Source organism: Prionailurus bengalensis, chromosome A1 (genome assembly GCF_016509475.1).
Source record: "Prionailurus bengalensis isolate Pbe53 chromosome A1, Fcat_Pben_1.1_paternal_pri, whole genome shotgun sequence".
Lineage (NCBI taxonomy): Eukaryota > Metazoa > Chordata > Mammalia > Carnivora > Felidae > Prionailurus > Prionailurus bengalensis.
Window position 1 is genome coordinate 20,302,224 of NC_057343.1, and position 16,715 is coordinate 20,318,938.

The 16,715-nt window shown below is 47.2% G+C and overlaps 1 protein-coding gene across 2 annotated transcripts in view; it reads right to left on the reverse strand.

Annotated features, from left to right (window-relative positions):
* Positions 1 to 15,661, reverse strand: part of FAM124A (family with sequence similarity 124 member A) — a 91,992-nt gene extending 76,331 nt beyond the window's left edge. The window contains exons 1-2 of one of the 2 annotated variants that reach the window (XM_043578204.1): positions 15,386 to 15,661; positions 5,800 to 5,831 (exon numbers count right to left, since the gene is read on the reverse strand). In XM_043578204.1, the coding sequence (XP_043434139.1) occupies positions 5,800 to 5,831; positions 15,386 to 15,450 (97 nt within the window). In that variant the 5' untranslated portion in view covers positions 15,451 to 15,661. The remainder of the gene's footprint in view (positions 1 to 5,799; positions 5,832 to 15,385) is intronic. The other variant, XM_043578214.1, reaches the window with a different exon arrangement.
* Positions 15,662 to 16,715: the final 1,054 nt, after the last annotated feature.

Here is a 16,715-nt window from a genome sequence, read left to right on the forward strand (position 1 = left end):
CCTTAAGGGCTCTTTCTCACGCAGTGACAGGAGCAATGGCTGTAAGTGTACCAGGTGCCCGCTGCCAGGGGATACAATGGAGACTTCTGAGTCCAAGCTTTAATCCTACAGTCACCGTGGAAGGCAGAGCCACAAAGGAGGACAGAATGGACAAAGCAAGCAGACTATCTGTCCACATGCAAAACATCTTCATGATTTCCGATTGGTCTCTGCAGCCATGGCCACATGTCTAGGAGGGCTGTGTTATCAGGGCCACCAGCGTCCAACACACGGCCACTCACAGAGACCCTGCCTAGGGTTGCAGATTCATTCCAGCTATGTGGCAGGTCACCCTGAATCTCCTTCGAGAGCAGTTCTGGACGCAAGCATGCTTTTAATGCACACTGAAGATGGAAATCGCTCTTATTTAGGGTTCATTTCTGGATGCTGCAAAATTAAGAGCTCCCGGCTCAATGGAATGACCAAGTAGGACTTCAAAACCCTGACTTTCCTCTACTTGGAAATAAGTATAGTGTTTCTCCCATGCTTTGTTTTATGTCACCTGTTGGCTTTATGACAGTGTATCAAACATCATTAGTATCACTAATGAGCCCTGAGGACACTGAAGATGTGGGAAATGGATGACAGTCGTGATAGTCTTGAATGAAGCTACTTAAGACACTTGTCAGATTAGCCCCACAGACCATATTACCATCTATAACCAACTTTGCCTACAAGGCCACATTCTGATCTAGAGAAAATTCGTGACTTTTCTTCTGATGGTTTCACTGCAATAGGAGTGTTTAGCTGGGGATGGACAGGTGGATGTTTTAGTCTCTTTGCAAAACTGTGTACATTGCCAACTTCACGCTGGCCACAAAATTATGCACATGCAATGGCTAAAATTGTTCGTCATAAGGATTAATGAATAGATCTGGGTTTTTCCCGGATCTTAGGAAATAAGAGCCTACAGGAGCAAGCATTTATTCTGAAAATCATAATGGAGAAAGTATTGTACACAGAAGAAAAAAATGAAAACTATGAAATGTACCCATGGATCAAAGTTAAATTGGCTACCATCACCTTTTCTAAGATACTGACCGTCCTTATTTGCACAACTGGCTTCTTTAAAACATCCATCTGGGGACGCCTGGGTGGCGCAGTCAGTTAAGCGTCCGACTTCAGCCAGGTCACGATCTCGCGGTCCGGGAGTTCGAGCCCCGCGTCAGGCTCTGGGCTGATGGCTCAGAGCCTGGAGCCTGTTTCCGATTCTGTGTCTCCCTCTCTCTCTGCCCCTCCCCCGTTCATGCTCTGTCTCTCTCTGTCCCAAAAAATAAACGTTGAAAAAAAAATTTTTTTTAATAAATAAATAAAACATCCATCTGTCAATAACTTGTCTAACCAACCCAGAAAGAAAACAATGAATATTTCATTATCCCAAGTCTGAAGTTAGCGCTTAGATACAGAGCCACAGATCATTTTTATTTCAACCTTCCCCACCAGCAACAAGTTCCACAGAGCACCCCATGTCCTTTCAGTGTATTGCCTTCAAGGCTCCTTACTTTTACTAATTAAATCGCAATGAGGCTGACCTTTCCCTCGGTGCTGAGGGGAGGCACAGATGTGGCCAAAGACAAAATTAAAACGTGGGGTATTTTAATACCTTAAAACTTCAAGGAGATGATGAGACTATGAAGACATGAAAGGGAGAAGATGGTATTTATGTGGAACGATGTGCCTGTGAGACGAGGCAGCCTTGGGAAGGGATAAGATGTCCTCGCAGACAGCAGGAAGGCAGGACCCACAAGCCCCTGTAGAAGCTCTAAACCAGCCACAAGGCCTTGTGATGAACTGAAGACGCCTGACTTTCCTATTTGAAAAATGCCTGGGATCACTTGACCCTTTCTCCTCAAGAAGAGATTGTGTCCAGAGGCCCGCGGCATCAGGTCACAGATATGGCGGACCCAGGAAAGCTAAGAGGACAGAACTCCACCGGACTTACAGCCTGTGGGAGCTCTGGACCAGCAGGGAGAATGCAGGCAGGAAACCGGGAAGCTGCCTGAGTCACTGGAAGGACAGAGCAGGGAGCTAGGAAAAGAAAGCTGGGGAAACAACAGGAGAGCAGGAATCCGAGGCCTGGGTGGGTTGAAGAACAGATTCCGCGACTCCTGCCCACCCCATGATGTGTCCCTTCTCTGCATACCTTGGTATGCGGTCCTGGGCTCAAATCAGCAGAACACGCTGTTCATGACCCTTTCTCCATAATTTCAGATACGGGGAATTCCTCAGGGCATTGCCAAGGGCCTCGGTATCACTTCAAAGGATCTTCTACCATTTGCATTTTGAAAAGTATGAAGTGGCACAAAACTGTGAGGCATTTCTGCTGCCACTGGCAGTTTATATGGTAAAGAGTCACTGACTATACCTGAATTGTGAGAAGGAGCAGTTTTAAGGCACAGATTAGGAGGGCAAACAGAGGAGGCTGTTGGAGAACAGTCTCCAATAAAGAGAACTAGTTAATTCTTTGACCCCCTTCTCCTGGCATTATCCTGGGGCTAGAGATCCTCAAGAAATGTCACATTGTCCTAAAGATACCATTTTTAAGCTCCCAACGTATTCTAAGAATAATTCTCCGAGTCTGATTATAAACTTTATTTGAATGAAAATATTCAATCATACATGATGGGAATTTCATTAGCATTACCTGGCACAGTTGATTTTCTTCTCCCAGCATAATTATTGTTTTTATTTTATCCTGTTTATAAATTTTTTTTATTTAAATCACTTAAGAATGCAAATTGTACAAACTGGCTTGATGATCTTCTAACCAGGTTTCGGGAAAAACCACCTAAAATTCTGGGAGTATAAATCAAATTCATCTTTCCTAGGAAGTATTGTGATTTCTTGAGATCTGAGTGTTAACAGTGTATTTCGCTTTGTAGAAAGCACAAAGGAAAAGCTTGTCAACTCTGTCAATCTAAAAAAAGGCAAAGGGACCCATTGCAAGTAGAAAAAAACTTACCCAAATTGACATTTACCCCATTTACAAAACTATCCATTAAAGAAGCCTCCTCAGCCACTTCCCCAAGAACTGAAAGTGACACCAAACACATTCAATGGAAATGTGATTCTGAGATCCTTGAGGTCAAGGGAAAACAGAATGCCCAGTGAGCCACATGCCCTTCCTGACTCCATTCCGGAAGTAGGAGCTAGGAGACCTAAGTCCCATACCACTGCTTGACTACTTTCTCTTGGTGATGACCTTTCTTCTTCTGCCATCAGGGGCAGGCAGCATGAGGAAACAGCCCCTGCATTCTGAGGGAAGAGAGGCCACCTAAATAGCAACCAGTGCCCTCGGAGGAAGCTTTCCTGCCCATTCTAGCAATGATGAAACCCGACCGTGGACAAACGGACTCTAACCCTAGCTCAACCCACGCAAGTTCTTATGTCCCTGTGAACTCAGGAATGAATGGGTAAAAGAGCATCATGTGAATGTTGAACAGGACCCACTAGAAGACAGAAAAATCCATTTCCTAACAGTGAATGGTTAGAACCAAGGCTCAGATCCCAACCAGAAATCAGAACTGAGTCATTCAGAGAGACTGCCCAAGGGCAGGGGAATGATAGTGAGGTGCAGGGTCAGTACGACAAGTGGGAACTGGGACCAGTCAGCTCTGTGGGTCCTGCCAGTCACATAGAGGGTGTTGGCACAGGTGGGGCTGTGACAAGGAGCGACCCTGGAACTGAATCCTTCAGGATGGACAGTAAACATCTCTCCACTTAGTCCTCTGAATGTGATTATCTCGTTCTTGGGGAAATGAGGTTTTTAACATCTACCTGGAAAATACTTTTTATTATTAGAGCACTGTCAAACCTATGTTTTTAAAGGACAGATTTAAGGCTTCAGACTTAATTCTTTTTTTCTTTTCAGAAAGGGCCCACTCTGTTACCTTTCACTGACTGCTACAGGGGCCTTCCCCTACATCTGGGTGTGGCCAGGATTTGTGCTCCTGGCTGGGAGGAAAGACAGGCCAGGCAAACACTAGGCAAAGACAGCCAGGGACCCAGCAGTATCCACTCACCCCTTCTTCCTGCCCAGAACAAGGATGTGATGCCTGTGGTAGAGGCAGCCATCTTGTAACTCTGAGGCAACCCTAAGGACAGAAGCCAAAAGCCAAGCAAAACGATAAAAAGAAGCTTCCCTATCAGACCTGCATTGTCTCCTCTGAGTTTTTGTTGTTGTTGTTTTTTTTAATGTTAGAGGAAAACAAACCCCTACTTAAGTCCTTATTTTTTTCTCTATTATTTATAGCCAAATACATGTCCTCACTAAAATATGAAATGCATATACATCCTCACTTACCTAGAGGTCCCAACACTGAAGACTGAGGCAGGAATAACCAAACATTTAAAGAGAAAAGGAAGAGCAATAAACGGCTATTGATCCCAGTTGCACTGAGAGAAATTCCAACTCAGAGATCGCAATTAAAATAATGGAGAGGAAAGCGTCCCAAACCAAATTACCGGTTTCGCTGACAAGAGAGGTGCTTTGTTGTGACCCAGAGGACTGATTTGAGAGCTACGAATTGAGCAAAGGCTTTAGGCAAGTATTTCATAAAAATCATTCTTAAAGAAATGTAGCTTCTGGGCAAAACTGAGTGGAATGAGAATGGCAGCATAGAGAGAGAGAGTTCAAGACAGGCTTCCCTGATTTGTAGGAATCCAGAAGCTTCTGGGAGGGCATGCAAATCACTGGAGCATTATTCTCATTATTACTAATGGTTCTTAATAACTAAGGGGCAATGTTGGGTCTCCAGTTGGCTGAAATGATCACAGATTATTCGCTGCAGTTATACTAATAACTAAATACAATTTGACACTAAATTACAATTCCAGAAATACAGCTTTCTGCACAGTCTCTTATTGCAAAGGAAAACTAAGCAAGAACATCAATAAATAGAATAATCCAATTAAGTGGCCTTCCATTTGAGTACTACTTAGAATTGAGGCTTAACAGGGAAGTAAGATAGGAAAAACAATTCAGTATTTACTGATTCAAATAACCAGGGCTTTTATTGTAAGACAATTTTTTGTTATTTTAAAATAGGTGTTTAATTAATCTGAATGGCTTTGGTCATTTATGTAGTGATCCTAATCACTGCAAATTGTTCCTAGATATAAGGCCTAATTTCCCATGAGTAGATTTACTTGTAAATTAGCATTTAATACAGGCATATTTTTCTACGCTTACAGTGTGTTTATAAACACATTCCGAACCACTTTTTTTAACCACATAGGACAATCACCTACGACATCTGTCTGCAGATACAAAACTACAAGGGAGGACATTGACCCAACAGATGAACCGAGGCCACCCCCATGCATACTGAGCTGTTAGCCTTTGGGCTGTAGGTTTTTGATAAATGTTTGTTGAATGAATGAGTAACCTCAGATTATTCAGAGAGGCTGTTTTAGAAGCATCCATCCTAACGGAGCCTAGGCTAGTTCCTCTAGACTCAGTTTCCAAAGGGAAAGTAGTGGCCTTAACAGAAGAATCACCCAAGGTATCCTTGCCGAAGAGCATGATGCAGGATCCTCTGACTCTGAAAGTTGGGGCTTTTCCTGGAGAATTTAAGAACTAGTTAGTTCTTAGAGCTAGTTAGTTGTGAAATCAAGGAACAATTAAATTCTCCAGGAAAAGCCCCGACTTTCAGAGTCAGAGGATCCTGCGTCATGCTCTTCGGCAAGGATACCTTGGGTGATTCTACACGTAGGTGGGGCTGAGAGGCCAGTGCTGAAGGACATTTAAACCATACTTACTGCTGGTGGAGGACATGTGGCTGTAGTCAGACCTGAAACACAAAACCTTGGTGTTAGTAGGATTAGACATTATTTTTCTTTATCCAAATGATTTCTTCATGCTAGAATTTAAAAAAAAACAACAGTCTTACAGTGGTAAGTAACTATTTAAATGTGAGGAAATGGCACACATCAAAAATTGTAGTGCAGAGGGATTTTGTGTAAAACAAAGTGATGTCTGAATGTGAAGGCAAAATTTTAAAGGCATTTTTTTTTTTTAATTTTTTTAAATGTTTATTTTTCAGGAAGAGAGAGTGAGTGAGAGAGAGCGAGAGCGCACGTGCGAGTGGGGTAGGGGCAAAGGGGTGGGGACAGAGGATCCAAAGCGGGCTCCATGATGAGAGCAGAGAGCACAAAATGGGGCTAGAACCCATGAACTGTGAGATCATGACCGGAGCCGCAGTTGGACACTCAACCGACTGAGCCACTCAGGCACCCCTAAAGGCACTTTAGAAAGCGGGTTTCCTTCATGTGGGCTCTCTGGATCTCCAAGATGGCAGACCAGCTGGGTCCTGAACCATCTAAATTCACTGGCAAATTTGTGAATGGAAGCTTATTTTTTCTGGGGAGAAGGCTCAAAGTTTTCACCAGATTCTCAAGGGCGTTCATGATTCTCCAGAAGGTTAAACCTCCGCAAATGAGCACCTTCAAGTTAGCTCCACACCACGGGGAAATGTTTCTTGGCTGCCATCAGCAGAGCGATGATGGAACCTGGCGGCAGTGTGAAGGGACCTTGGCTTGTGAGGGCTTCCACAATCAGGGTGTGGCTGGCCCTCAGGAAACACAAAGGCACAATGATGCTTGGCTGATTTCAGTTCCAGCTGAGAAGAAATCCTGCTGCATATTAGAGTAACAGGATGTGGGCTGTGATAGGGAAAGGGAAAAAGGCACGGTAAGGGCCAGGGTGAAATTACCCATCAGTTTCTAGGCTGAAAGACCAGCTCCTGGCACTCAGCCTCTGTGAGAATGGGAATCTGGCCAAGGATCTGCCTGCTTAATCTCTATGAAGTTTCTGCTCTACTTGTGTGGCTGGGAAGCCTTCCCTCTCTGGCAACGTATATGCTATAGAAGCTCTTGGTTTTCTCCCCCCAGTGTCCCAAAGTCATTCTCAGTGGGAAATTAATCTCTCAAGCACGTAGGGATTTATTATGCAAGTGGTAGTTAGGGGATATGGTTATGCAAATAAAGTAGTTAATTATGTTTAATTTTCCACATACACCCTCCTTTTATTTACTTAGTCTCATGTTGCCTTTCTTAAATTATCCAATTTTCACTCCACTGACTTTGTTACCACATCAACAAAGCATATACAAAGCTTCAAAAAACATCACAAAAAAGCACACCTCTTACCCGTTGAAATGACCTACATCTCTCATGCCAAATGATGCACTGATTTATTGGTAGAGGAACAAAATGGAAGGAAAACAGCACGTAGTTTCCCCTTTTCAAATGAAATGCTTTAGCAGTTACAGAATCACTGAATTTTAAAGCTGGAGAGAATAGCGACTACTAACATTTCCAAATCCCTGTATGTATTACAAACTGCATCCGCCTACATCTAATCCAATTTTTTACATTCCTGGTTAGGAAACTAAACTGATACTATTGGCGAGGAGATCAGGAGGTGAGCAATGATAGGGACTTGAAGTACGGGGGCAGGGTGATGGCAAGACAGGAGCTGAAAGGTGGAAGGATTGGCTGGGGCATGGTGACACGCTGGCTAAGGAAAATGCAAGAGAGGACAGTCAGGATCATTGACCCCAGTGTTGGGGCATTAAATTCTTTCTGGAACCAGGCGGGACCAAATTAACTTTAGAACAAAACTTAGAAATCTAACTGTAGGGCCGCCTGGATGGCTCAGTCAGTTAAGCACCTGACTCTTGATTTCAGCTCAGGTCCTGATCTCCCAGTTTGTGAGATTGAGCCCCATGTCGGGCTTGGCACTGACAGAGCAGAGCCTGCTTGGGATTCTCTCTCTTCCTCCCTCCCTCCCTCCCTCCCTCCCTCCCTCCCTGTCTCTCGCTATCAAAATAAACTTAAAAAAAAAAAACAAGAAATGGAATTGCATATGAATGTAACAAATGGTCAACAAGCATTTTGCAACGACCAAACAATCCCAATCCAATATGATCATCTTAGGATGGTCAGGCTTTAAAGAAATTTCATGACAATTCAAATGAAACATTCAATGGCAATGTGTGATTGGACCATGTATTAAAAATGTGAGGGGCGCCTGGGTGGCGCAGTCGGTTAAGCGTCCGACTTCAGCCAGGTCACGATCTCGCGGTCTGTGAGTTCGTGCCCCGCGTCGGGCTCTGGGCTGATGGCTCAGAGCCTGGAGCTTGTTTCCGATTCTGTGTCTCCCTCTCTCTCTGCCCCTCCCCTGTTCATGCTCTGTCTCTCTCTGTCCCAAAAATAAATAAACGTTGAAAAAAAAAATTAAAAAAAAAAAAAAAGAAAAATGTGTATGTTCAGCTAGGATTTTCCAAATACTCCTGAGGCAGATGCATTTCACAAATGCATACAGGCATGCATGCAGATGGATGTGAACGTAGAATGGAATTTACATGCGACACCTCTATCGAGAATCTTAAGGTATAACGGGCAGTATTTTTAGGCTAGGTGCTTGTGTAACAAAGGTCCCGGCTGTGCATCTCTCTGTATGTAGTTCTTGTGACTAAAGGCACCGCCTGGGTCAGGCCTGACAGCTGGTCAGTCTCCCGACTGTCACTCTCGTCTCGCTCCAGTTCCTTCCCCAAACAGCAGCCAGTCTTTGCGAAGCACAAATCTGATCCTGTCACTCTCTGGATGAAGCCCCAGCTCAACAGCGTACCACATAAACCCCTCTTTTCATGAAGGATGGCCTCTGCCCAGCTCTGCAGTCTCATCCATCACCCCAACCTCCATCCCTGTCCACCATCAAAACGGAAATCAAACAGGAAGAAAAGTCACCGAAAGACTCACAGTGCTCTCCAACCGCTGATCCTGTTTATGTAATTTGTACACAGTTGCCATAATGATGGAGATACAATTCTAAACTGCTCTTTTCACCAAATACCGTCACAACATGTTGCTATAGTTCCTGTAATTATAATTGTAAAGTGATGTACTATAATTTATTCAACCATTTGCCTGTTGTTTGCTATATGATTGTTTCTCATTGTTCACTTCTGAAAGCACACAGAGATGAGATGCTCACAAATATAGCTTGAGATTTACTTTCTTTTCCTTACAAAAATTATCATGAGGGGAAACAGGAACTGAGTCAAGCGATGGGCACTTTTATAGCTCATAAAATACATTCCAAATAACTCCAAAAGATTATTTACTGCAATTATTATATTGCTGGTGAAAGACAAACTGTAAAGCTTAAAACAATTTTGTGCTTAAAGAGGTTCAAAAAGTTTCAGCTAATGACTACAGTTCTCTGGAGGGGCAGATAATCTCCAGCTTTTTAAAAAAATTTTTTTCTTAATGTTTATTTATTTTTGACAGAGAGAGACAGAGCATGAGCGGGGGAGGGGCAGAGAGAGAGCAGGACACAGAATCTGAAGCGCGCTCCAGGCTCTGAGCTGTCGGCACAGAGCCCGACGCGGGGCTTGAACTCACGGACCGCGAGATCATGACCTGAGCTGAAGTCAGATGCTCAACCTCAAATGACTGAGCCCCCAGGAGCCCCTCCCCAGCTTTTTTTTTAAGGTAGGAGGGAACAGTAGTGAATCCTGTTTATTGGTCTCACATCCTAAGAATTGATCCACTTGGTTCTGCACAAGACATTCAACTCTACAAGTATAAAGCATGAAAGGTGAATCCGTGAATTTTAGGAAGAGAATGTATGGGCACACGACACAGATAAGTAGAATGATGCAAGGATTGTAGATCTTCACACATCTGACACATATAGGAGACACATTTGCAAATATTACATTTATTTGGTACCTGTGCCAATAATAACCAGAAATTTAGATGCAGTTCCTTCACTGTAGTTTACTTACAATTCTACATATAGGGGTTATATACAAAAGCGCCTGCACTTAAGACAGGTTATCATTGTCAGCAGCCATATACCTTCTTAAATTCTCTTTTCCAGGAAAATCTTGGCAGAAGAATTGATCTTGGCATTTTAGTAATATTGATCTTGAGGTTTCTCTAAAACATCAGCTCAGTGCATTATGGATCTCATCTGTTAGCTCTCAGTCCATTGAATTAGATGCCATGGTAATTTAGAGCCAACTAGCCCCACCTTGAACACAAAGATAATAGAGTGCCTAATAGATCATCCTGTCTTCTCTGCAAGATTTCACCTTTTACTGTTCTCTAAACCTGTCCCATCTTCAAATTTATTCCCCCTAACCTTTCCCATTCACCTGCTTTATAAACAGTAGACCTGTGAATTGGTTGCTATCTCTTAAATCACACTGAAATGTCAGGTGGAGGTCACCCAAAGGGTATGGTATGACCCTATGTTTTCAGAAGCTCAGTGACAGGTGACATGGAAGTGGAGGTTCATTAGTGCCAGATCAACCCTCTGAATGAAAATAATCCAGGGCGCCTGGGTGGCTCAGTTGGTTAAGCATCCAACTTCACCCTAGGTCATGATCTCATGGCTCATGAGTTTGAGCCCCGTGTCGGGCTCTGTGCTGACAGTGCAGAGCCTGCTTCGAATCCTCTCTCTCTCTCTCTGCCCCTCCCCCGCTCACCTCTCTCTCTCTCTCTCTCTCTCTCTCTCTCTCTCTGAAAATAAGTACACAAATGTTTATACAGTATTAAAAACATAATTCATCAGATAACGGTCATATTTGAAAGAGCGTCTCAGAAGCCAAATCTGGGAGACACCACTAATGAAACACCCGTTGTAAAGCATTCGTCTCACTCTGTGCCTTTTATTTTGGTTTACAACAACACTGCCTGTCCCTCTGTTAAGGGATTCTGTTTCTTAAGATAGTTTCTTAAGATAGTAACTGGCTTGCCAGTTTTTTTTTTTCTAACGAAAAGTACACAGAAGCACAAAGCTTGCTTTCACGTGCATTTGGAAAAGGGGAGCTTCAAAATGACACCAATTGCCACCGAAGAATACTAGTTTGCCTTTAATCTTGGCCTGTACTAGGTGGGTCAGACAGCAGAGATAGCATTTTCAGCAAAAGGCAATGCCTGAGCGGGAAACGAGAATTAACTGCAGATCGATGGCTCTTTGAGAGGCACGAGGTGGGAAGCATGCTGGAGACCCAGGCTTCCATTTTAGGCCACTAACTAGTCGTGCACCCTCGGAACCTCCATTTCCTCCCCTGTAAAATCATAACATTTGTCCTATCCTCTCGCAGATGTTCTGAACGATGATCAAATTTCTTAGGGCACTGAAAAACATCAGAGCATCCACTGCGATGAGTATACAGAACATATGATCTTGAGGGCACCTGGAAATATACATTTTTATTAAATACAACTGTAAGTTTGTCATTTGGAGTGTTGTTCGTAACAGCAGTAACAGCATGATGAGAAATAACGTACTGAGGGTTCACTTACACCAGGCCCTGTTCTAGGGGCTTTAAATGTAGAGGCTAATTCTCACACGCACCGTGTCAGGTGGGTACTTTTATCATCTTCCCCGTTTTACAGCAGAGAAAACTAAAGGCACAGAGTTGAACCCCAGTAACCCGACTCTGTTGACTGTCACTTTTTAAAAATATTTTTATTTGTTTTTGAGTGAGTGAGAGAGAGCCCGTGAGTCGGGGAGGGGCGGAGAGAGAGAGAGAGAAGGGGACAGAGGATCAGAGAGCCCGATGCAGAGCCTGAACTCATGAGCTGTGGCATCATGACCTGAACCGACGCTGGAAGCTTAACTGACTGAGCCACGCAGGCACCCCCGATTGTCAGTGTCAAAGTGAGCAGCACAGTGTGCCCACCGGCAGTTGGGACGCACAAAAATTCTTAGAGCCTTCTCTTTGATCATGCTGCCGAAAGGACTGACAGCTCCGTCGATACCTCCAAATCCCTTGCTCCTATGTTTTGTTCACACTGGCCTGGCAATAGGACTTCTCCCCCCAAACCTTGATGATCTCAACCACTCACCGTCTCCCTTACTGCCTGTCCCTAAGGAGCTGAGCAGGAAAGTAAATAGCAAGGGGGAGCGGTCCCTTCATCCAGTCACAATCACTGATCCCAGTGATCCCAGGTGGGTTCTCACTCAGCGGTGCCCAAACTATTTCAAACCTCCATTTTCCTGAGGGAGGGGGGCCGCACCTGCCTGGAACAGAAAGCCATCTGCCCCGCCAGGTTGTAAGAAGAGACGGGCCTCCCCTTCTATGCAAAGCCCATCCAACCGAGGGGTCCCAAGTCCAACACATCTCCACCTTTTCAGAAAGTGGACGTCACAAACCATCGGTTTTTCTGTATCTCTATTCTTTCCCTTTCACAGAGTCTTTTCTATAAACACGTATTTATGGGAGACGGATTACTGCCTATGTTTCGGGAATCCTTCCTGCACCCCCTCTACCCTCCTCCTGCTACGGCCTCTCCTCACCCCTCCCTTTCTCGGGCACAGCACTCCAGCGACCTCCTCTGCAGCACGTTCTGCTCCCTCCTGGAGTCAGGAGGAGAGGACGTGGCTTCTGCCTCCACCACTCCTCTACTCCACCCTTCCTTCATTACCTCCGTTTGAGAAAAAGAGCACCTTGCGTTCCTGCATCTTAATGCACTTCTCAGTGGCACAGCTGACGCCTTTCCCTTCTTCCCCTTGGCCTCTAGGAAACCACATTCCTCCTTTTCGTCCCCACGCCTACTTTTCCTTAGGCCCCTTTATTAGCTCCTCCTCCTTCACCCACTTCTCAAGGCTGGTCTTAAATAGTTCCTGCTTCACAGCGTTGCTGAAGGATGACGTAAAAGGCCCAGCGCAGTACCCAGCATGGAGTAAATGCTAGTAAGGGTTTGCTATTTACTGCCTTTAGTTGATTTAAATCTGCCCCCAGGACTGCAACTGCCATTTTTAGGCCGACGGTTCCCCGATGCAGCGTCATCAGGCTGACCTCCTCTCTAAGACAGATACACTCAACGGCTGGCTCATCACCTTTCAGACGTCTCCCAATACCTCAGACACAACACGTTGAAAATGAAACTTCTCCTACGCTACCCAACTTCCTTTGGAGGGGATCGCAGGCTACTTCGAGCATCTGATGAAAGACCAGTCTCTTCTCACAAAAAGCCACAAAGAACATCATTTTGCATAAAATTTCAAACAATTCATGGACCTCAAATTAACGATCCCTGCCCGAGCATCTGTGTCACTTGAGCTGAGTCTGGAATGAAGGTAGAGTTTCAGCCGGTGGACAGGCATGCCAGGTGGAGAAGGGCATAGCTGGCGAAAAGGGCGGCCCGACAAAGGCAAGGAATCAGAAACACCTTGCTCATGTGGCTTGATGCTGGGTACGAGGGCGGTCCTGCCGAAAAATAAGGCCAGAGAGACAGAGGAGGACCCCGTAACACCAGGGGGACTTCATCGGCCAGTCTAAGCTCTTTGTTATAGATGCCAGAGCTGCTAAAAGTTTGGAAGGGAGAGGGAGAGAATCAGGTTCGTATTTTAAAAATAGTCATGACAGCAAACACGTATTAAGTGCTTTCTACATGCTTGGTAGATAGTCTCGACAGGTAGCTTTAGGAAAGCAAGGGAGGGCTAGAGGGGGCAAACTCTGCAAAAGCCAGGAAACTCCGAGCGGCTTTTTCGTAACCAAACCAAATTTCAGGAAATATAGGACTATGTGGCCTATGCAAGATTACTAACTCTACATCAAAACTCTTTTATTTCAGTGCATGCCATTTTACTTTGATCTTGAGCTTAAGGATGCTACTAAGGCCATAAGTAAACAATTCTATTCTGTTACAACTACACACTTCAGTGACAGAAGCAGTGAACAGAAGTTCTGGTGTCCGTATGTTCAGCAAGCCCCTCCCAGGAACCCTGGCAGCTGTCATGTTGTTCGCAGGGATCCCAGGGAGTCGTCACTCCTGGGTCAGGGCCTCCCCTCCACTTCTCCGGGACAGAATCTTTGGGGAAAACACCTGTCTTAGGTGAGCTTTGCAAACTGAAAATGGATGAACCTGTTAGTGCCTTATTTAACCCAGCTGAAAACGAGCTAGTTTGTTTTGCTTTGTTTTCTTCTTCTATTCATGGCCTAGCTAACTAGGGGCAGAAGGAAAAAAAAAAAAGCCAAGGATCTTCAATTAAAGTTGATAAATGCCGTATACACTAGGTGTGGGGGGAAAAAAACAAGGGAGTGCAGTGTTTGGAATCAGGTTACTTCACCAGAATGTAACTGGGCTCCACAGTGAGCCAGAAATGATTGCAAGTTGGGATGACAGGGAAAGCCCATTGCTGTAGGGTGTAAGGTCCCAGATTTGGGCTAGGAATGGGTGGAGCCTGCAGGGAAGGCTCGGGCTGGGTCCGCAGGAGTGACTGCCTAGGAAGCCTAACCCCTTGTGCCCATTCTGGGACTGGACTCTCTTCCTGTCCTCACAGGGCTGCCAAGCCCCGAGATTATAGTCTAAATGTCCTCAACTTTCCAGGAATGAGGCTTTCTGTAATCTGGGCACCTCCAGCCCACCCCCAGGGTTACTCCAGAGAGGAAAGGACATCCTTTCCTCCTGGGTCAGAATTCGCATCCTGGATGTTTGCTGACTCTGCACAGGGAAATCCTCTGGCGATAGGAGCTGGGTGGAAGCATTTACAATGACATTCATCTCCTTAAAGATACTCGGTCTTTTGTCCCACTCAGGAAAACCGTGTCGTTGGGAGAAGGCTAATTAGTCCCCAGAGATAAAGGTCTGGGCTACATGTTTGAGTCCAATGAAGCTGTTTCTTTAAGCAGGGCTGGATCATAGCACCATTTTCATCCCACCTGTACCCAAGGCTGGGACAGGTGCGCAGAGAGAAGTTCGGCGGAGAAATAGGAGTCGAGCAGCGGGTCTCAGCAAGCACAATAAAGCCGGGAATGAAAAATGTCACCCTCTTACAGGATTCTGAAAGAATTTTAGGTGCCGGGTGTCCTATCCTCTTCCCGTCCCCAGCCCCCAGCCCGGACTCCAGAGAGCTGCGGGGCTAGAATAAAGTCCTCGCAGAAGGTGGAAACAAGTGCAAGCGCATCTCCTAACGATGATCTCAGGGGGGCACCGCATTTGCCGGGTACTCGACATCATCTCCGCGATAACGGGGGGCCAGGAGGGGCGGGATGTGGTGGTGTGCGGGGGGTGGGGGGGGGGGGTTACTCTGAACCTTGAGTCCTTCCACTTTCCTCCCCCGGGGGGTGGGGCCCGCCCTGCCCGGGGGCAGCTACGGACCACGCTGCGCTGCCCTCGGGGACCGCCCAGGAGGAAGCCGGCCCGCCACAGCCCGTCTGCCTTCCACCGGGGGTCCGGCAGAAGGGGCAGCCCGCGCGGCCCCGTCCGGCCCCAGAGGCTCCGGTTCTGCCGCGGGGTCCGGGAAGGTCCCGGGCAGGGAGCAGCCGCAGCGCAACTCGGAGAGCGTCCCCCGCCCACGGCCCGGCCCGGCGCGGCTCACCCTCCGGTCTCGGCGCCCGAGTCCACGCAGTCATCCTCCTCGCCACCGCCCGTTTTGGGGTCCATGGCGCGCTCCCCGCCGCGCTCGGCTGGCGGGCGCCGGCGTGACCCGGGGCGAGCTCCCTGTGGGCCGCCCCGCCCGACCCCGCCTAGCCCAGCCCGGCCCGAGCTGGCTGGGCTCACTGCGAGCGTCTCGCGGCTCCGGGCTCCGGGAAACAACTCGGGCGCCAGCCGCGCTCCGCAGCGCCGCGCCGCGCCCTCTCCTGGCGGCGCCCGGCCGCGCACTGGCTGCCGCTCCCCGCCCGGCCCCGCCCCTCGCCGCTCGGCCGTGTGAGCGTGTGCGTGTGCGCGCGGGGGTGCGCCCGCGTGTGTGCGGGTGAGCGAGGGCACGTGCGCACGCAAGAGGGTGGGTGCACGGGGCGTGTGCGCGTGTGCGCGTGTGCGCGCGCGCGTGCCGGCGAGCGAGGGGGTGGGCGCGCGCGCGAGAGGGTGTGTGCCCGGGGTGTGAGCGTGTGCGCGAGCCTGTGCCAGTTCGTGTTTTGCGCTTCCGTGTGTGGTTTGAGTGCAGGAGCGGGCGAGGCGTGTGAAGTCGCGTGCCCCTTGTTGTGTGATGTGGGTGGTTGGGCGAGGTAGATGTTTGTCGGTGCGCGCTTGCGACCGCGGGTGGTGTGTGAGTGTGTGTGTGTGTGTGTGTGTGTGCACGCGCGTAGGAGCCGCCCCTCTCGCTGGGGCCCACAGCCCCAGAATTCTGCGTCCCCGGGATTGCCCAAAGGTGCCTGAGCCCCGTAGCTGGGAGCAGCACCGAGGAATAACCCGACCCCGACCGCACCGTGAAAGGAAGGAGGGATCTGGTTCACTATTGGGACCAATTGGAACGCCTAGGTGTTTTCCTATAGTTTCCTGAGAATTGCCAACACTGAATTCATTATCGCCTTTCGTAGCGCAGGTCTGAGTGGCTTCCCGCCACCCCAAGACACTTACAATCTGTGTCATGCATTCTTTTGCTATTTTTAAAAAATGCCTTTAAAAATAAAGACCATTGGATGTACCTGCAGGGGTTGTTGCAGTAAGGGTATGATAATGGATGTTTGTAAAGGACCCCCATCAGCGCCTTGGGGGGAGGTAATGATCACTCTTGGAGGGGCACACCTCTCCCTAGTAGGTAGTGTGAGGCTGAAAGGAAACTCGAGGGGAGGCGGGATGAAAACAATTCGGATTTCATTCTGACAGCCCTCTCCAAGCCATTGGAAGGCGCTCATTTCTACTTTCTTCTGTGTTAAGGCCAAGTTATTTAACTTTTTTGAGCCTTAATTTACTTATCTAAAAGATGG